This window comes from Erinaceus europaeus, chromosome 14 (assembly GCF_950295315.1).
Source record: "Erinaceus europaeus chromosome 14, mEriEur2.1, whole genome shotgun sequence".
NCBI lineage: Eukaryota > Metazoa > Chordata > Mammalia > Eulipotyphla > Erinaceidae > Erinaceus > Erinaceus europaeus.
The window spans coordinates 55,695,299-55,717,342 of record NC_080175.1 but is presented as its reverse complement, the minus strand read 5'-3'; the positions used below and the strand labels follow the sequence as shown (position 1 = coordinate 55,717,342).

At 38.8% G+C, this 22,044-nt stretch overlaps 1 protein-coding gene and 1 pseudogene across 5 annotated transcripts in view; one reads left to right on the top strand and one right to left on the bottom strand.

Annotated features, from left to right (window-relative positions):
- The window catches only part of PDCD10 (programmed cell death 10), a 53,668-nt gene extending 51,913 nt beyond the window's left edge, over positions 1 to 1,755 (top strand). For all 5 annotated transcript variants that reach the window (XM_060171911.1, XM_016188084.2, XM_007522955.3 and 2 more), the window contains one exon: positions 1,273 to 1,755. In XM_060171911.1, coding sequence (XP_060027894.1) covers positions 1,273 to 1,354 — 82 coding nt within the window. In that variant the 3' untranslated portion in view covers positions 1,355 to 1,755. The remainder of the gene's footprint in view (positions 1 to 1,272) is intronic.
- Positions 1,756 to 4,010: 2,255 nt separating this feature from the next.
- On the bottom strand, positions 4,011 to 4,107 carry LOC132532898 (U6 spliceosomal RNA; annotated as a pseudogene).
- Positions 4,108 to 22,044: the final 17,937 nt, after the last annotated feature.

Below are 22,044 nucleotides of genomic sequence, written 5' to 3'. Positions count from 1 at the left end.
ATGGTTTTGTCAGTTTCCTTTTTATAAATAAAAAAATTAAATATTATGCATGCAGTATATAAATTCCAAATTAAAAAAAATGAGTCCCTTCCATGGAATTAATTCATGGAGCCAAGAATATGGATTTCTAAGAAGTCTCTAGATGAGAAAAAGAATAAGAGGGACCCATGCCATAACTCGAGGCTCTACCATTGAGCCATCTTTTGGGACTGTTGTAGTTGAAGTTTCTAGAACCCTCTCTCCATGTCAAAACCATTATAATATTACCTTCATAGTGCAAATCAAGGGATCCATTAGGATGGTCTGTTAATTTTCAAAGTTGTTTTTAACAGTTTAAATAGGCTGAAGTATTTGCACAGTACATTGAAGTCTCTATTAATGGTTTATTGATCCATACTATTTTTAGAAATGCTACTTGATTTATTAGTAAACTAGGAGGTGTGTTGTCAGAAGAAGCTTCCATCTCTTTCTCCCTCTCCTCCCAGTTTCTGCATCAAAACTAAATAAAGTAAAAGAAGGATTTATGTGCTGGGTTTGTTATTTTTAACTCTAAATAAAGACTATCATGAGATAAACACATTGAATGGTGGAAATACACTTAGTAGTTATCTGAAGGTATCTATTCTGTATATGGAATGTTCAGACCCCTGCTAGTAATACCATGAGTTTTGGATCCTTTAAATTGAGAAATTAACAACCTTGTTAAGCAATTTTTCTTTAGGGTTTTGAATTTTCATTGATTTAGTGAGTACATACTCTCAGTTTCCCAATACTGAAACCACTTGGCAATTTTGCTTTAAAAGTCAACAACTCAAAAATTAGTTGAAAATTCTCTTTTTAAGTATGTATTTTGCCCACTAGTGTAGAGATTTTGAGACTGAACATAGTATCTTTGAAGGCTTTGTTCTGGCAACTTCTGTGAGGCCAGGGCTGGAGAGCACTGGGCCCTCTGGTTGGCACCTCTAGTCAATTAGCTGTTGGACCTATAAATAAAGGAGCCCTGGTTGTTGAGGGTGACAAAGTCCCACTCATTAGCAGTCCAATGACTTAATAGCCTGGCAGCACCACTAGGGGTCACTAATTCCTAGATAGTTTAAAAGGACACAGGACCCTTCAATTCTATGCTAGAATTTAAAAAAAAAAAAAGTTAAGATACTACTAACTTGGACTCTTCTTCCTAAATGTATTTTATCTCTTCTGTAAGTAGATGATATTAAGTACAAATGTCTTTAAAGGGTTAAATTAATGCTGCTTCTTTTTTCTTCCAAACAGGGCAATAAATGTGTTCATAAGTGCCAACCGACTAATCCATCAAACCAACTTGATACTTCAGACCTTCAAAACTGTGGCCTGAACGTTGTATATGTTAAGATATGACTTCTCAGTGGCAGTACTGCACTGCCTTTATCTGTAAATTTTAAAGTTTGACTGTATAAATTATCAGTCCCTCCTGAAGGGATCTAATCCAGGATGTCGAATGGGATTATTGCCATCTTACACCATATTTTTGTAAAATGTAGCTTAATCATAATCTCACACTGAAGATTTTGCATCACTTTTGCTATTATCATTCTTTTAAGAATTATAAGCCAAAAGAATTTACGCCTTAATGTGTCATTATATAACATTCCTTAAAAGAATTGTAAATATTGGTGTTTGTTTCTGACATTTTAACTTGAAAGCGATATGCTGCAAGATAATGTATTTAACAATATTTGGTGGCAAATATTCAATAAATAGTTTACATCTGTTAAACATTTCTTTACTTGAAAAAAATACATATATATATATATGTATATGAATATATATATATATGATCAGAAGACCAAGGCAACTTGGTGTAATGTCTAAAGAACTTCTAACAGGAGCTTATTTGCAGTTTATCAGGTAATAAAGCAACAGAAATTCCTATACTTTTGTCCTTAATCACTCTGGGCAAAAAGTATTTAATGAAAATATCTTTCTTTGTTCTTACACATGAGGTACTGAGTATTTTTTTTTTTCCACTTTCAGCCTGTTTTAAGAGATTTATGAAGAATAGATGGCAATTTATAGTGTCTTCTCACTATAATGTCACTTTTTTGAACTCTCTTGATAATGTCAACATTTTTCTGGTACGCTACGCCCTACTAAGCTTTGCACCTTTTCCTTCCCAATAGCTAATAGTAATTGGAAGCTATAACAATCTCACTTGGTTTTAAGTTGTCATGAGTGTGAAGATTATATACACTCTTTAAATATGTACAGTTTTTGTTCACTATAGAGTTTTAAGGAAATTATGTTATGAAGTATTCATGTTAAGTAATTTTGTTTTTCAATTATAAAATAAAGAAAATAAGTAGAATTTGTTTATCTTCTAAAAGTTTTAAATATTAAACACTTTGTTGGCAGAACAATTTTTTGCTATAACGCGATTTAGTTACTTTTTTTCAAACCTTCCCTTTTAAACATAGATTTTTAAGCAATGACTGTCATTAACAACATAAGAGGAAATTGTTTTGGTTGATACAAACAGGAAATACATAGAACGAAACAAGAAAAAAAAGTGGACATTTGGGTGAAATTTCCTAAGTTATGATTATTTTACTGAGTGAATGTTTTTCAGACATGTGTGGCCAGTAATTTGATAGGCATTATTGTGCACTCACAGGAGGGAAATGGATGATCATTTTCAATGTAGACTTGTGAATGTATGAAGCAGAGTGCCTGATTTTCTTTCTGAGTGCTAGGCTTCTCTAACAAAGCAAGACCACCTTCCCTCCTGTTTTCCCTCTTTATCAGAACCCACCCATGTCAAGCATGCCCCAACTCTTCTGTTTTTACAAGCTATTTTTTAATCTCATTATCCAATATCTTTTTTTAAAATTTTATTAGTGATTTAATTTTGATTTACAAAATTGCAAGATAACAGGGGTACCACTCCACACTATTCCTACCACAAGAGTTCAGAATCCCCAGTCTCTCCATTGGAAGCTACAGCAGTTTTCTTAAGGTTGTAGATACAGGTTAACTTATTTCTACAGCTATGTCTATATTTGTATATATTTGCCCATTTTTTTCTGTGGTCCCATCTTCCCTTTCAATGCCACACATATACCTATTACTACTATATCCAAATATCCCTCCCTTTTTCCTTTTCTCTCTCCAGGTCCTGATGGAATTGGCGTTCCAAGGGTCATCTCTCTCTGTCATTTCTCCCCCTCTGGGAGTGTGGACCAAAATTCTTTATGGGGTGCAGAAGGTAGAAGGTCTGGCTTCTGTAATTGCTTCTCTGTGGGATGTGGATGTTGACAGGTCGATCCATACTCCCAGCCTGTTTCTCTTTCTCCAGTGGGGTAGGGCTGTGGAGAGGTGAGGTTCTAGGACACATTGTTGATATCATCTGCCCAGAAAAGTCAGATGGAATCCCGGTAGCATCTTCAACTTGGTGGCTGAAAGGTGGTAAGATATAAGGCTGGTCAAAATGATTAGTGAACAAGGAACCCAAAGGTAGGAATAAAGCTGATGAAAATAGGGATCTTAGGGTGGAAAGAAGTGGGAAAGTCTATTTTAGGTATGTTCCTAGAGGCCTCTGACTCCAGGGTTTTGCTTGAGTTTGATAGCTAACATGGAGGTGGACAGAAATATTGTCTGAGAAGATGGTGCCATTGTAGAGAAATGGGCTAGAAAGTTGGATTAGAACAGAGAGTAACTCCCAAATTGGAAGAAAATCTGAAGAAAATTCGCTGCTTTTACCCTTTCCACCTGACCAATGGCCCGTGTCTATTCATATTTAGCACAAGGGCCTGTGCAACTTCTGTGTCCTTGTCAGTCTGAGTCCTCAGTTCATGGTCACAGTTGGGAACATTCTAGGCTGCACTCATTTCAGGATCAGTCTTCCTCAAGTGCCAGAGTAGGATGACCCAACCTCCCTTTGGAGAGTGGGACAGTCCCTATCAGTAGTGCTTTATTTTTATTTATTTTTTACAGATGCTTATTATTTTATTTATGATGTCAAAAATGCAGACTTCAAAAATATGGAACGCTTCAGGAATTTGCGAGTCATTCTTGGCGGGTGCCTTCTCTGTATCTTTCCAATTTTAGTATATGTGCTGCCAAAGTGAGCACTCATTGCTACTTTATATAGTGAAGGCAAGGTCCTGGAGGAGGCCCACAAGAGGGCTTAGGATGACGTTCCTGATACGATCCAATATCTCATACGTTTGTTTTCATGAAATTCATCACCAGAAAGGAGGTTCATTCTCAGGATGACTAAATTTCATACATGACTTTAGTGGAGCTGAGTTTGTGTCAGCAAGGCCTCCCTTAGACATAGAGGCCTCCCTCAGACTTTCCTCCAGGAAATAAAAAGGTGACTTACGGAAGAGGAGCGGAAACATTTGCTGAGCCCTTTCTCAGTGTCAGATGCTGTGCTAGAGTCACTAATACAGTTAACAAGTATTTTTTCTTTATTGTGGAATGAATGGTTTACAGTTGACAGTAAAATGTAGGTGGTACAGCTGTAACATTTCTCAGCTTTCCACATAACACTTAAAAAATTTTTTTTTACATTTATTTGTTTTCCCTTTTGTTGCCCTTGTTTAACACTGCTATGGTTATTAATGTTGTTGGATAGGACAGAGAGAAATGGAGAGAGGAGGGGAAGACATAGAGTGAGAGAGAAAGACACCTGCAGACCTGCTTCACCGCCTGTGAAGCGACTCCCCGGGGCTCATACCAGGATCCTTAAGCCGGTCCTTGTACCCGCTGTACTACCACCTGACTCCCTCCACATAACACTCTTGACACCCCACTTAAGTCCTCCTCCACTGTCATATTTCAGGATCTGAACACCCCACCCCATATTCCAGAGTATTTTACTTTGGTGCAATACACCAACAGTCCCAAGTTCTGCTTTGTGTAGTTAATAGTCTTTTTCAAATAAAATCTCAGTCTTGTAATGAAGAAATTGGCTAGGAACTTCAACTACAAAACCAGTAACTGCTAACAAAATTTGAATGTAGTGTGCTTCTGCAGTTCAGTTTCCTCCATTACCGAAACACCTGATCTAGAATGCTAATTGCCTGACAGAAGCATTACAAGCATTACGGAGCTCTGCCTGGGACATCAAGTTAGAAAAATCTGAGACTGAGAATTTTTCCCCGTAAGTTCTAAACATGCATTTTAAAGGACCATTCTTTTAGTTGGAGGTCTTCACAATGTTGTTTAAAATCATCCCTCTTTATTTTTATAAAGCAATATAGTAATAGATGCCAGACTTTGACAGTTGTATTTAAAAAATAAAAAACCATACTAGATAAAACAGGTAGGTCACCCACTATCAGTCTTTTTTTTTTTAACCGTATATTAGGGGCTGAGTGAACACAGCATGTTACAGTGCTCAAGGACCTGCGTTCAAGCTCCTGGTCACCTGCAGGGAGGAAGCTTCACAAGCAGGGCTGCAGGTGTCCCACACTCTTCCCCCATTTCCTTCAATTTCTGTCTCCAAAATAAATAATATATTTTTAAAAATTAAACTATGCTAAACCTCAAATGCATAGGAAACTCGAGTAGTAAAAGCCCAAATCACACCAGCATCTGTAAATCAAAGGTTTTAATAAATTTATTATCTGTATGGATAGAGAGCCAGAAATCGAGAGGGAAGGGGTGGCAAAGCTTTCCACCTGCAGGTGGGGGTTGGGGGCTCAAACTCAGGTCCTTGTGCATTGTAACATGCACTCAACCAGTTACACCACCATCCAACCCTCTAAATGATTATTTTCTTTACCCTGAAGTGTTTGTTTGGTTTTTCCACCAGAACCTGCTCATCTCTGGTTTATGGTGGGGCAGGGAATTGAACCTGAGACTTTGGAACCTCGGGCTTGAGAGTGCATAACCATTATGCTATCGACTTCGTCCTAAATCAAAGATTTTACTTTGCTCTCTTGCTCCACCTCCCATAATTTTTACTATGGATTATTCTTGGCCCTCTGTCTTTTAAACCACTAAAATGATTTTGAAGAATGTAGCCTTTTAAAAAAAAATTACTGGGGGGTTAATGGCTGTGGACACATAGATACAATTTCTCATCTCCCCATGATAGGTGTCTGCAAAACACTCTCACCCCTGTTGTCCCATTTTCACTAGATGATAGCCTTCTGTTTCTTCAAACATTTCCTCATTTGGGACTTTCTCTCTTTTGTATCTTATTTATTACATATTGGATAGAGATAGAAGTTGAGAGGGGAGGGGGATAAAGATAAGAGAAAAAGATAGCTGCAGCCCTGCTTCACCACTTGCAATGCTTCCATCCTGCAGGTTGGGGGCTGAAGCTGGATCCTTATGCGCTATAATGTGTGCTTAACCAGGTGCACCACCACCTCCCAGCCCCAGGGGGTTTCCTCTGCTCTAGCCATGTTATGCCTCCTTGGAAGAATAATAGGACATCAGTGGTTCTGTGGCACGTGGTCATAACATCGAGAGGCCGGCAGTGCTACCAGCTCTATACCTGTGATTTTAACTTGGGTTCCTAAGCCAAAGTGTTCAGTTTTCCAGTGTACAGGCATTACTTTTCTTTATCTGGCATCCAGTAAGTGATTTGTGGAAGCGTCTTTTAAATTTCATACCAGCACTACATTGTCCTTCAGAATTTAGCATTTGTGATGGTTCTTGCTTGGAGTCAGTCTTTATTTTCATTATTCCACAACAGCACGTTTTTGCAACCCAGCATTCCTACATCAGGTTCCAGTTGACACAGCATCCTACTGTGTTCAGGAGCTCTCTCTTCTCCCCTGAGCTAGAGAGAGAGAGACGTGCAACACTGTTTTTACTACTCATGTAGTAAAAGGCTTCCCCCTGCAGGTGGGGACTGGGTGCTTGAATGTGGGTCCTTGTGCACTGTGTGTATGTACTCAACTTTGAGTGTGCCACCGTCCTTCCCTTGGGCTTCTGTTTTCTATTTTGTCAGTACTTAATCCATGACTTAATTTTTTTTGCTTAAATTGTCTTAGATTTGGCAAGGAGTTCCCTATATTGGATTCCTATCCTCTTTGACATCCTTTATCGTCTTTTTAACATTTATTATTTTATATAAATATGTTCCATGGGGCCAAGTGGTGGCACGCCTGGTTGAGCAAACAGGTTACAATATGTAATATGCAAGGATCCCATTTCAAGCCTCTGGTCACCATGTGCAGGGGGAAAGCTTCACAAGTGTCGCAGTGCTGATGGTTTCTGCCCCCCCCCTTTTCACCTTCCTCTTAGTTTCTTTCTGTCTATATCCAATAAATAAAGGTAATTAAAAAATGAATAAAAGATGTTCCAGGACTGGAGATGAGTAATATCTTCCAAGAAACCACAGGTGTGATTGCAGATACAGATCTTGATGTTGATGTGCTTTTATTACTGGGGGACCTTTTGCTTCTAAGCTTACTCAGCAGCAGAACTAGCAAGCAAACATACCGTTACACACACACACACACACACACACACACAGTGAGATTTGCTTGTGCATGTTCTCATTTAACATATGATTTGGTGTCAGTTCCTAACAGTGCTTCCAATCCATCCTCACAGAACACTTGCTTACTTGCCTCTCTCCACATTTTTTTTTTTAATTTTTTATTTAAGAAAGGATTAGTGAACAAAAACATAAGGTAGGAGGGATACAACTCCACACAATTCCCACCACCCAATCCCCATAACCCACCCCCTCCCATGGTAGCTTTCCCATTCTCTAGCCCTCTGGGAGCATGGACCCAGGGTCATTGAGGGTTGCAGAACGTAGAAGATCTGGCTTCTGTAATTGCTTCCCCGCTGAACATGGGCGTTGACTGGTCGGTCCATACTCCCAGTCTGCCTCTCTCTCTTTCCCTAGTAGGCTGGGTCTCTGGGGAAGCTGAGCTCCAGGACACATTGGTGGGGTCTTCAATCCAGGGAAGCCTAGCCAGCATCCTGGTGGCATCTGGAACCTGGTGATTGAAAAGAGAGTTAACATATGAAGCCAAACAATTTGTTGAGCAATCATGGATCCCAAGCTTGTAATAGTGGAGAGGAAGTGTTAGGGAGGTACTCGCTGCAAACTCTAGTGTACTTCTGCTTTCAGGTATATATTTTGCAGTAGTTTATGGATACGTGTGCACATAAGCTCTCACAGAAACTGGTGTATATCTAGGTTATGGGACTTTGTTAGAAAGTGAACTACCTGAGATGAAATTATAGTGTACTATTAAAGGAAAGGTCTCACCCGAGTAATGAAGCTGAAGGGTTGTCATTCCACACGTGAAGTCTCTGGATACATTCTGTGGTGAAGCATGTTGAGGTAGCAATCGTTGCTTTGGTTAGGTTGTGATCGGCGGATGCAATATTATTTGGTATGGATTGGGAGATGCATACGGGAAAGTGGGCCCTATCCAAGGGTTCCAGGACTGGGGGAAGTAGGGGCTCTATAGTGAAGATGTGAGGTTCCTGCTGTCTTAGGGTTCAAAAAGACAATCGATAGTTAATATTATCATCACATTATTTGTTAATTGGGTTAACTTTGAAAAGTCCCTTTGTTATGGTTTGCTGTACAGTACCCAGTATCTTGTATATAGCTGTGCTATTGGATGCTTCTAATCTACTTGTCTAGGCTTTTGAGAGAGTCCGCATATCAAATACATAGACTATATATTAAAAAGATTCAGTTTGTCTTTTGAGAAACTTTGAGTCATACAATTGATTTCCCCCTCTCATATTAATTAACTACTGATTTATATGTCTACATTTTGCTAGGAGTGTACATAAACACCATTCCCACAAACAAAGGACTGTGAGCCATCCCTCCCGCCCACTCCCACCCCCCACTGGCCCAGAAAGCTACATGTCTATCCCTCACCACTGGGTTTTTACTTTGGTGCCCTACTTACAATTTGATCAGGTCCTGCTTTTAGTTTCCCTTTCAGATCTTCTTAGTCAGCTTCTGTAGATGAGTGGGATCATCCCATACTCATCTTTATCTTTCTGACTTAGTTCGCTTAACATAATTCCTTCTAGCTCTGTCCAAGATGGGTCAGAGAAGGTGGGTTCATTGTTCTTGATAGCTGCATAGTATTCCATTGTGTATATATACCACAGCTTTCTCAGCCACTCATCTGTTGTTGGACACCTGGGTTGCTTCCAGGTTTTAGCTATTATGAATTGTGCTGCTATGAACATAGGAGTACACACCTCTTTTTGGTTGGGTGTTATGGAGTCCTTGGGGTATAACCCCAGGAGAGGAATTACTGGGTCATATGGAAGGTCCATGTCTAGCCTTCTGAGAGTTTTCCAGACTGCTCTCCACAGAGGCTGTACCAATTTACATTCCCACCAGCAATGTAAAAGGGTTCCTCTGTCCCCACATCCTCTCCAGCATTTGTTGCTGCTGTCCTTTTTGATGTATGCCATTCTTACAGGAGTGAGGTGGTATCTTAGTGTTGTCTTAATTTGCATTTCTCTGACAATCAGTGACCTAGAGCAGTTTTTCATATGTTTGTTAGCCTTTTGGATCTCCTCTGTGGTGAATGTTTTTTTCATTTCCTCTGCCCATTTTTGGATGGGGTCATTTGCTTTTTTGCAGCTAAGTTTGCTGAGCTCTTTATATATTTTGGTGATTAGTTTCTTGTCTGATGTCTGGCATGTGAAGATCTTCTCCCATTCTGTGAGGGGTCTCTCTGTTTGTTTAATAGTTTCTTTGGATGTGCAGAAGCTTTTCAATTTGATGTAGTCCCATTGGTTTGTTTCTGCTTTAGTCTTCCTTGCAATTGGGTTTGATTCATCAAAGATGTCCTTGAGGTGTATGTGGGAAAGTGTTTTACCAATGTTTTCCTCTAAGTATTTGATTGTTTCTGGTCTGACATCTAGGTCTTTGATCCATTTGGAGTTGATTTTTGTTTCTGGTGAGATAAAGTGGTTCAATTTCATTCTTCTGCATGTTTCAACCCAGTTTTCCCAGCACCATTTATTGAAGAGAGCCTCCTTTTTCCATTTAATCCTTTGGGCCCCCTTATAAAAGATTAGATGCCCATAGGTGTTGGGATTTACTTCTGGGCTTTCAATTCTATTCCACTGTTCTGTGTGCCTATTTTTGTTCCAGTACCATGCTGTTTTGATGATCATGGCTTTATAATATTGTTTAAGGTCTGGGAGTGTGATGCCTCCATTTCTGTTTCTTTTCCTTAAGATGGTTTTGGCAATTCTAGGTGTTTTCAGGTTCCAGATAAATGATTGTAGTGTTTGTTCTATTCTCTGAAAGAAGCTTGGTGGAACTTTGATGGGTATTGCATTAAATTTGTATATGGCTCTGGGGAGAATATTCATTTTGATGATATTTATTCTTCCAATCCATGAGCATGGGATATCTTTCCATTTCTTGGTATCAGTTTCTATCTCCTTCAGTAGCGACTCATAGTTTTCAGCATACAAGTCTTTCACTTCTTTGGTCAACTTGATTCCTAGGTATTTGATTGATTTTGCTGAAACAGTAAATGGGAGTGATTTCTGGATGTCTTCTTCTTCAGATTTAGTGTTTGCATAAAGAAATGCCACTGATTTTTGTACATTGATTTTTTAGCCTGATACCTTGCTATATTGCCTAACAACTTCCAGTAATTTTCTACTGGATTCTTTAGGTCTTTCTATGTATACTATCATATCATCTGCACATAGTGAGAGCTTGACTTCTTCCCTTCCAATCTGTATCCCTTTGATTTCTTTCTCTTGCCTGATTGCTATGGCAAGAACTTCCAATACTATGTTGAAGAGTAACGGTGACAGTGGACAGCCCTGTCTAGTCCCCGATCTGAGGGGGAATGCTTTCAGCTTCTCTCCATTGAGTATGATGTTGGCTGTAGGTTTGCTATATATAGACTCCACTATCTTGAGGAATTTCCCATCTATTCCCATTTTTTGTAGAGTTTTGAGCATGAATGGGTGTTGGATTATGTCAAAGGCTTTCTCTGCATCTATTGAGATAATCATGTGGTCTTTGGCTTTGCTTTTATTGATGTGATGAATGACATTGATTGATGTTGAACCAGCCTTGCATTCCTGGGATGAATCCCACTTGGTCATGATGAACAATCTTTTTGATGTGTTGCTGTATCCGGTTGGCCAAGATCTTGTTTAATATTTTAGCATCTATGTTCATCAGAGATATTGGTCTGTAGTTTTCCTTTTTTGTTCTGTCCCTATCAGCTATTGGTATCAGGGTGATGTTGGCTTCATAAAAGGTGGAAGGGAGTATTCCTGTTTCTTCAATCTTATGGAATAGCTTAAGAAGTATGGGTACTAACTGTTTCCAGAAAGTTTTGTAGAATTCGTTTGTGAAGCCATCTGGTCCAGGACTTTTGTTGTTGGGGAGATTCTTAATAACGGTTTCAATTTCTTTGTGATTGGTGCATTTAGATTTTGTAGTTCTTCTTGGTTCAGTTTTGGAAGTGCATAGGTTTCTAGGAATCGTTCCATTTCTTCCAGATTCTCTAGCTTGGTGGCATATAGTTCTTTATAGAAGTTTCGCAGGATTCTCTGGATTTCTGTGGTGTCACTTGTGATATCGCCTGCATCGTTTACAATTCTATTAATTTGAGTCTTCTCTCTTTTTTTGTTTGGTGAGTCTGGCTAGGGGTTTGTCAATTTTGTTTAATCTTTCAAAGAACCAACATTTGGTTTCATTGATCTTTTGTATGGTTCTTTTATTTTCGATGTTGTTTATTTCTGCTCTAACTTTAGTGATTTCTGTCCTTCTGGTTGCTTTAGGGTTCCTTTGTTCCTCTTCCTCTAAGTCCTTGAGGTGTGCAGTAAGGTCGTTCATTTGGGCTTCTTCTTGGTGTTTAATATGTGATTGTATGGCTATAAGTTTCCCTCTCAGTACTGCTTTCACTGTGTCCCAAATATTTTGATAGGTTGTGTCTTCATTTTCATTAGTTTCCAGGAACATTTGAATTTCCTGTTAGAGTGAGTCTCTGACCCAGTGGTTCTTAAGGAGCATGTTGTTTAGTTTCCAAATTCTATGTCTTTTAATAATCTTCCGTTTGTTGTTAAAAGTTAGTTTTACTCCACTGTGGTCTGAGAAGATACTTGGGATGATTTCAATGCTCTTGAATTTATTGATGTTGTCTTTGTGGCCTAACATGTGGTCTATCCTTGAGTATGTGTTATGTGGATTTGAAAAGAAGGTGTATTCCAGTTTTTTGGGGTGGAGGAGTCTGAAAATGTCCAAGAGGTCTAGTCTGTCAATCTCTTCATTCAATTCTCTTGTATCTTTATTGGTTCTCTGCTTTGTTGATCTGTCTAAGTGTGAGAGTGGGGTATTGAAGTCTCCCACTATTATTGTATTACTATTGATGTATTTTTGAAATTCTTTCAGTAGATGCTTAATGTATTTAGATGTTCCCTCGTTGGGTGCATAGATGTTAATAATTGTTAAGTCTTCTTGGCTGATTGATCCTCTAATCATTATGTAATGTCCTTGCCTATCTTTTATTACTTTATTTAATTTAAAATCTATTGTCTCTGAGATGAGAATGGCTGTTCCTGCCCTTTTTTGTGGACTGTTAGCCCGTATGATAGTTTTCCATCCTTTCACTTTAAGTCTGTGTTTATCTTGTTGTGACAGATGGGATTCTTGCAAGCAGCATATGGTTGGGTTATGTTTTCTGATCCATCCCCCCACCCTGTGCCTTTTGATGGGTGAGTTTAAGCCATTGACATTTATTGATATTATGGATTTAATGTATTGTAGTGCCATTGTTCTAAAAAACAATTTGTTTACTCTGATATATTGCAAGTATTATAGTGATGTTCTTGTTTATAAGAGGTCTTTTAGTACCTCTTTCAGGGCCGGCTTGGTGATGGTTGCCTCCTTTAACTGTTGTTTGTCTAAGAAGGTTTTGATCCCTCCATCTAGCTTGAATGAAAGTTTAGCAGGATATACTATCCTTGGTTGAAACGCTTTTTCATTCAGGGCTCCATAGATATCTTGCCACTCCCTTCTGGCTTTTAGAGTTTGAGTGGAGAAGTCTGCAGATAATCTTATGGGTTTTCCCCTGTATGTGACTTTTTGTTTCTCTCCTGCAGCCTTTAGGATCCTTTCTTTATCCTTACTTCTTCTCATTGTGACTATGATGTGTCTTGATGTCTTCAGGTCTGGGTTGATTCTGTTTGGTACTCTCTGGGCCTCTTGAACCTTGATATCCTTTCTGTTATTCAGGTCTGGGAAGTTTTCTCGTATTATTTCCTCTAGAATGTTTTCTTCCCCTTCCTCTCTTTCTTCCTCTGGCATGCCAATTATACGAATGTTACTTCTTTTGAGATCATCCCATATGTCTCTGTTGTTGTTTTCAGTGTCTCTCAATCTCTTTTTGAGCTCTTCCACCTCTTTCTTAGTTTTCTCTAACTCATCCTCTGTCTGACTAATTCTGTTTTCTGCTTCTGTTAGTCTGCTTTCCCTTGCCTCAGCTTCTTTCTTCATTACAGCTATTTCAGCTTTCAGTTCTCTAATTGCCTCAAGATAATCAGTATTTTCCTTGGGGGTCTCAACTGTTGTTTCCCTAATACTGCCATTCCTTTCCTCCAATGTTGTTTTCATTTCTGTGATTAATAAGTTTATTATTGCTTGCATACTTTTCTTATCTATGGTTACTTCTGACTGATTTGTAGTTTCTTCTGGGCTCTTGTCTTCATTCATTGTGGTAGCAGTTTTATTTGTTTTTAATCTAGCCATTTTTTAAATTTATGTGTTTCTCTCTTTTTTTATGCTCTGTTGTTCCTCAGTTGTTGTGTCTTGAGTACAAGCAACACTGTACTAAATACCTTTATGACAATTGCACTCACCAACCTCCGGAATTACAGTAGCAACTGAAGTAAGTATTGAAGTAGTTTAATTGTTATCAGTTAGCCAAACAATTTCTCCAGTCCGTGAAAAAATAGTAACCAAATCCCAGTGAAGAAAGAGAAAAGAAAGAGAGATAGCAAGAATAGACAGTTATGCAAATCTACTATCCAGTGTATATTCTAGGGGTAACAAGAGGGGAAAGGGAACTAGAGCAGAGATACACACCTGGAGAGTCCACTCTGAGTCAGATTTCTTCCACAAAGTAATTCACAAATTCAGAAAGGCAAAGAAGAAAGAAGTGTATGACAAGATTAAAAAAAAAAAGAGAGAGAGAGATAAGAGAGAGAAAAGGGAGAAGATAAGAAGAAGAGTTGTAATTAAAGAGCAGTGCAAGGAACTTCCCAAATGTGTATCAGTGAATTCAAAAAAAAAAAAAAGTACCCTGTTTGGTGGTATGGGGTATCCTGCTAGGAGCTGGTCCTAGGGACTGCTTATGGGGGGCGGGGGGCGGCGGGAAGTATGTATGCTTGAAAATTAAAAGGAACAAAAAAGAATTTTTTCCCTACTCTAATTCTTAACCCAAATTAAGTTATAGTCACCTCCTTTGTGTCTAAGGACACCTTATTGGCTGGCCTGCTAAAGGCAGAAAATCCTATTGTCTCCAGGGGAGTGTGTTCGGAGCTCAGAGGCTAGCAGCTTCTCCGTCTGCCATCTTCCGGGAAACCCCCCCCTCCAGACTTTTTTAAAGGATTTCTCGAAAATGAAAACTAGCTCCAAGTCCTTTGATCCAATGACAGCTATACTCAAGAAGTCTTTGGATCCGCCCTCAGGGTCGCGGTGGACCCTCGAGACTCCCAAGAGAAAGCCCCCGAGCTAAAGTGCTCTCTCTGGGTCCTCTGCCTGCCGCGCTCTGCAACTGTCGGAGGAGCCGCCTTCCCGGGCGGAGGACAATGCCCGGCGCACTCGCCTTGCCCGGCGCTGCCTGGGAAGTCTGGAGCCCCGCTAGTCCATGTCACCTTTACTCTAATTCTTAACCCAAATTAAATTATAATCACCTCTTTGGTGTCACCCCTTATTGACTGGCCTGATAAAGGCAGAAAATCCTACCGTTGCCGACAATGCAATCAGAGCACTCGCTGTTAGCAGCTTCTCAGTCCGCCATCTTCCTCTCCCCACTCTCTCCACATTTCTACGTCCCTTCCTCAGAAGCCAGACTTTCCAGAAGTCAGTTGATTTATTCACTCGTTCAGTTTTAGAACTAATTTTGCCACTCACTCTATGGCACAGCCATAGAGTGAGTGCATTGCCGTATGCAGGGGCCTGGGTTCAAGCTTCTGGTCCCCACATGCATGAGGATGGGAGGGTGGGGAAGGGAAGCTTCAAGAGCAGTGCAGCAGGAATCTCTTTTTCTTCCTCTTATTTTTTTCACAGTATTTTTCTTTATTGTGGAATTAATAGTTTACAGTCAATACTAAGATACTGTCGTTGGTACATGTGTGACATTTCTCAACAATTCAGCCCCCCCACTTATGTCCTCCTCCATCATATTCCAGGACCTGAGTGCTCCTCACCAGCCCCAGAGTCCTTTCTTTGTGCCGGGGCAATGCATTAACTCCAGCCCAAGTTCTTCTATGAGTGGGATCATCTCATACTCATCCTTCTCTTTCTGGCTTATTCCTCTTTTGATTTGCCTCCCCTGCCCCCTTCCTTAAAAAAAAAAGAAGAAAAAAAAATAGGAGCAGTGAATTTGGTGTATAGGCACCTAGCCCCAGCAGTAATCCTGGTGAAGATAAAAGTAGAGATTTAAAACACTTTAATAAAAAATATGGAAAGCATTGATTATGCCCAAATCACTAAAAAAAAAAAGAAGAAAGAAAAAGAAAAGAAAAGAAAAAAAAAAAAGCCTTACAACAAATGAGATCTGGTCCTATCAGTTACCTTCCAAGTACCATAGTCCAATTTCCCTAAATTATTGAAAAGATTCGGAGAGTCAGGCGGTAGTGCAGCAGGTTAAATGCAGGTGGTGGCACAAAGTACAAAGTACAAGGACTAGCATAAGGACCCTAGTTTGAGCCCCCCCCCCAGCTCAGACTTTCATGCTTCACTTGATGTTCTAGGTCCCTTTTTCATAAACGAACTATCCATAAATGTTTTCAGTTCTCTTCTATTGATCTATCTGTTTTTGTTCTGGTACCACACCAATTTAAAATCATAATGCTTTGAATCTTCATACTGTCTCTTGTTACACACACACACACACACGCCTTCATTTACGGTCCCATCAGCAGAGTACTCACTCTGGCTAAGGACATTTTGTTTACCTTTTCAAAAATCCAGCTCATAGTCTCATGGACTGTTGGTTTGTTCTCTATCTCTAGTGTCATTTATTTCTCCATTTCGGTTTGTTTCTTTCCTTCTACTAACTGGGTCTCCGTTTTTTAAAAGAAACTCATTCTGTTTTGCGAGTGGCTATGTTATTTTACATTCCCACCAACAGTGCCTGAGAATCACTAGTTATCTACATTGGCATCAGCAGTTGTTGTTAATGACTACTTAATAGCATAGACATTTTTAAACACAAAGTGGTAGCTTATGAGATAAATTTGCATTTCTTTACATAGCAGTCTCTTACTCCATGGTAAATACAAAGTTTCTCCAGTTAAACTGCTATAAGAAGTTAAGATTGCTTTCAGTAGATCGCAAAATTGCAAGCAATGGTGCAGTGAATCTACTTACACATGTAATTCTGTGTTGTTGTTTTTTTTTTTTAGGCAGACCTTTAGTGTAGATTGCTAAAAGTGGAATTACTAAGCCAAACTACATATGCATATATACATGTACTTGATATTGCCAAGTTTCTTTCCATAAAGATCCACTCCCTAGGAATGTGGAAGATTATTTCCTCATGTGTTACAATTTATTGTCAAGCTTTGACATTTATTTATTTAGCCAATTTGGCAGGTTGAAATAGTGTCTGTGAAGTTAAACTAAATTTTTCATGTTCAAGAACCATTTTTGAGTCTTTTTCTGACATTCAAGAATTTTTTGTAATCATAAAAATGTGTAATATTTTAATGGAGATGAGTCTACCAGTTACTCTGGAAAACCATCTGGACATGACTTCTCTTTATGTAGTAATTCCCTGATAACTTAAAAATATTAGTAATTTAAAATGATTAACAGGATTGTAAGGTACCAGGAGTACAATTCCATACAGTTCCCACCACCAGAGTTCCATGTTCCATCCCCTCCAATGGAAACTTCCCTATTCTTTATTCCTCTGGTAAATTCTTTATGGGATGCAGCAAGTGGAAGTTCTGACTTCTGTAATTGCTTCTATGCTGGACATGGGCATTGGCAAGTTGATCCATAACTCCAACCTGTTTATATCTTTCCCTAGTGGGATAGGGCTCTGGAGAGGTGAGGTTCCAAGACACACTGGTGAGGTTGTCTGCCCAGGGAAGTCAGGATGGAACCCTAGTAGCACCTGGAACTTAGTAGCTGAAAGGCAGTAAGATAAAAAGCAAAATATATTGTTTAGCAAACAGGAACCCAAAGGTAGGGATAGAACAGGTGAAATTAGGGATCTTTGTGTGGAAAGAAGTTAGGAAGTCTACTTTAGGTATGATCCAAGGGGCCCATGACCAGTAATTTTTGCCTGAGCCTGATAGTTAACATGCAGCTGGACTACATGTATTATCTGGGAAGATGGTGTCAGATTTGAGAATAGGACTAGAAAGCTGCAAATTGATTTCAAGCTTTCTTTCTCTATAGGGACCAGTTTTTAAAACTGTTTTTCTAAGTGTCTATTTTCTCTAGGCTTTCAGAATTATGTCCATTTGAACAGGTGAAATATTCTTTGATGTTTTTTTTTCTCTTTGTCCACAGCTACATCTCCATTTTTACTTCTTTCTCTGCATATTTCCACGTTCTGTCCATTGACTAAATTAGAAAATTCCTTGTTGATGCTTTTGTTTTCCCAGACTTTACTTTTCCATTTGATAATTGGATGTACTGTTTTTCTTTTCACTCTTTAATTTTAATCTTTTGATCTTTGCTTCAATTTTATCTTTTTCTGCTTACATTATTACTGTCCCTGCTTTTTCAGTTGAGAATATAATTAATCTTATTGATCTTATTATTAAGTGCTATCAAACCTTCTCTGTCACTGTTTATAATGTATCCCATAGATAACAGCTATTATTTTTCAACACTAATTTTTTTGATAACTTGCAGTACATTTCTGTCTTATCTTACAACTTTTTCTAATTTCTCTTATGTATAAATTACTGTCAATTTTATCACATTCTAAATGTGAACTGTAGGCTTTTAGCCATTACAAAGTGTCTTTCTGTATTATTTAATGCTTTTTTTTTGAAACTTACCTTTTGACTATAAGTTGAACCTATTCAGTTATACTGATAGGATTTTATGTTTGCCTTAAATTCAGATATTTTATTTATTATAATTTATGTTGCAATTGCGCTGCATCTCGTTGTATTTGGTCCATCCCATTTTTTAAAAATTCACTTTGGTAATTCTGTGGGTTCCTATTTTCCTCCTAGGTGTGGCTTTTATTAATATTTACATGAATTTTTAATCCTTTTGTTAAAATGTGTATGATTTGAAGTCAAGTTCCAAGTCAGACCCATAAACTACCTGCATAGGAATTGGTGATGTTTCTCTACATGTTCTTTTTCTCTTTCCTTTAAAAACTACTTTTTGAGGGGGAAAGAGAGAGTGAGCGACACCTGAGCACTGTTCAGCTTTAGCTTATGATGGTTCTGGGAATTGAAGCTAGGATTTTGTGCCTTCCTGTTGTTAGTAGTTGTTACTTCTAATTCTGATGTTTTTATATGCTCACATGAAGTTATTTTATTTAGTGTGTATAAAGTATTCTTTAGCTCTTTATTTTTGCCTCTAGGATTATTGCTGGGACTTGGTGCCTATGCTATGAATCCACTCCTCTTCTGGCCAATTTTTCTCTTCTCTTCTTTCTCTTCTCTTCTCTTCTCTTCTCTTCTCTTCTCTTCTCTTCTCTTCTCTTCTCTTCTCTTCCTTTCTTTTCTTTCCTTTCCTTTTGGATAGAATAGAGAGACATTGAGACCAGAGGGGAACACCTGCAGACCTGCTTCACAGCTTGTGAAGCAACCCCCCTGCAAGTGGAGGGGGAGCAAGGGCTTGAACCAGGATCCTTGAGTGGGTCCTTGCACTTCGTACTTTTTTTTTTTTTTTGGAAGGAAGGGGATTTGCAGTATCAGACAAGCTTGTGTTATTAGGAAAAGAGAAAGCTCAGCATGACCTGTGTGTTTTGTTTTCATTAAGACCAATTAAACTCAAAATTTCTCCTTACTTTCTTCTGTTTTTTTTCCCCTAAGATGCAATACTTCATCAAAGTTTCTTTCTCTTCCTTTCTTTTCTTCTCTCCTTTTTTATCTTTTTTTATAGAACAGAGAGAAATTGAGAAGGACAGGAAGCTAGAGAGGAGCAAGAGAGACAGAGAGACACCTGTAGCATTGCTTCACCACTTGTGAAACTTTCTCTTCTTGCAGGTGGGGACTGTGGGCTTGAACCTGAGTTTTTGTGTATAGTAACATGTGCACTTATCCATGTTTGCCACCACCCGGCCCCCTCTCATCAAAATTTCAATCATAGTTCTTGCTCTTTGCTGTGAACTCTCAGAACCAATGTTCTGATTAATGACCTTAAATGTTGTTCTGTCTACGATAATTTTGCCTTTGCTTTTTCTTAGGCCCGTCACTTCCTATTCTTTCCCACAGAATCTCTGAAACTCTCCTCAGTTGTTCTCATTCACAGGTTTACCTTCAGCAGGAAGGAAAGGAGAGCTGTGTGTTGGAAATTTTCCTCTGCTTACAGGTGACTTGAAGGTTACAATGTTCTCTGTCTCCTGGTAATACTGAAAGCATGTGTCATCCAGGGTTCAATTTGTTCTGCTTATTGAATTTATCATTTCAATTTGGAGGACACGGGAGATATTAAAATTCAGACAGTCATTGCTGTTCTCCAAATCCAGAATTTTCTTTTTTTTTTTTTAAAGTTTTTTTCTTTTTTCTTTTTTTTTTAAATATTTATTTTATTTATTCCCTTTTGTTGCCCTTGTTGTCCCATTGTTGTAGTTATTATTGTTGTTGGATAGGACAGAAAGAAATGGAGAGAGGAGGGGAAGACAGAGAGGAGGAGAGATAGACACCTGCAGACCTGCTTCACCGCCTGTGAAGCGACTCCCCTGTACGTGGGGAGCCGGGGTTTGAACCGGGATCCTTATGCCGGTCCCTGTGCTTTGCGCTACCTGCGCTTAACCCGCTGCGCTACAGCCCGACTCCCCAAATCCAGAATTTTCTATTTTGTAAATCATTTTGTTGGCTTGAAAATTTCAAAAAGCCTGGGTCTGGATCTTAGAAGTAAGCCATCACCTGTGTTTTTCCTTGTGCTGGCAGTTTATCAGTGTTGTTGGTCCTTCTCATTTCTTTCCATCCCTTCTTATGTAGGCAGGGATAGCAAGAATAAAATATCCATTTCTTTCTTTCTCTTGACCTTGGGTCTGTTGCTGTTAACTTGTAGGTTAGAATTAATATTTCTGAGAACTCTCAATGTCAAACACATGTTGACTAGAATAGAACATTCTTGGACTTGTAATTATTAAATAATGTGATTACAGCTGGCAATTATGTTCCAGCTATCTAATGAACAGTGCAGAACAACTGTGATATAGACAATATAACATTCCAAGTTAAAGCTAGAATTCTTTTAATAGTTTTTAAAAAATTTTTATTCATTTATTGGACAGAGACAGAAATCGAGAGGGAAGTGGGAGGTAGAGAGAGAGAGACACAGAGATACCTATAGTCCTGCTTCACCACTCGCAAAGCTTTCCCCCTGCCAGCGGGCACCAGGGACTCAAACCCAGGTCCTTGTGCACTGTCACATGTGTGCTCAACCAAGTACGCCACCACCCATCCCCTAGTATTCTTAATAATGGTGAAAACTGCCTGTCTTCATCTTTGGCTACCACAACAAAAATACCATAGACAGTACAGCCTAAATAACAAAAACATATTTTCTTGCTAATCTGGCAGTTGGAGGTCAGAGTGCCAGCATATTCAGGCTTGATTAGGACTATAGATGACTGACCTCTTCCTCAGCTGGCTTGGTAGAGGGAGAGCTCTGTGGAGTCACCTAAAAGGACGCTAATCCCACAAGGAAGGCCACACCCTCATGATTTCTGTCTCATAGTAATACTGAGGGCATGCATTATCTAAGATTCAATCTTGCCTCCTTATTAAATTTATTCTTTCATTCAGAAACACCGGGGGAATTATGTATAAAACTGCCATGGACTGCAAGGAAGCCATCTTAGATCAAATGGTGAAACATGAAAGGCAAAGAGCAACCCTGAACTGACAAATTAAGAACTACAAGTTTAGAACTGATTCATGTATGAACTATTCCATTATCTTTAAAATGTGATCATGATCATGATAGGTTCTCATTCTGGTTCTGAGTGTAAAATTGTGAATTTGCCAAACCGGTGCTGTATTTCTCAATACTAGCCACCTGTTAAACAAGATGCCACCCCTCCCAGAGAACCAAAGACCATAGCTTAACAATCAGTAGGGTTATAGAAAAATGGAACATCTACTGTTCTTTTCAGGTGGAAAACAACAGAGGCAAGTAATGATATGTGTTAAATTACTTTACCACCATTATAATGTTATGGAATGCCACTTTCCTAAAACATACATGCATGCATAAAACATGCATGTATTAGAAAAGGAAATATATCTCAGAAAATTTTTTAAATTTTTTATTAGTGATTTAATATTGATTTATAAAACTGTGAGATAACAGGGGTATGATTTTACCACCAGATTTCTGTGTACCTATTTCCTCCATTAGAAAAGGCAGTAGTCAAACATATATCCTCCTCTTCATGGGGTTTGGGGTGAAGGTGGGGGTGTGGGATGGGACACAGTTTTTTGGTGGGGGGAATGGGGTTTATGTACACTCCTATTAATTTGTAGTCATATAAATATCCATTTAATTAATATGAGAGGGGAAAATTGATTGAATGTCTCAAACATTTTAATACACAGACCATAGGCTGAGTCTTTGATATGTTGACTCTCTTAAAAGTTTAGACCAGGGAGAACAAAAGCAACCGGTGGCACAGCTATATACAAATAATATCAAAG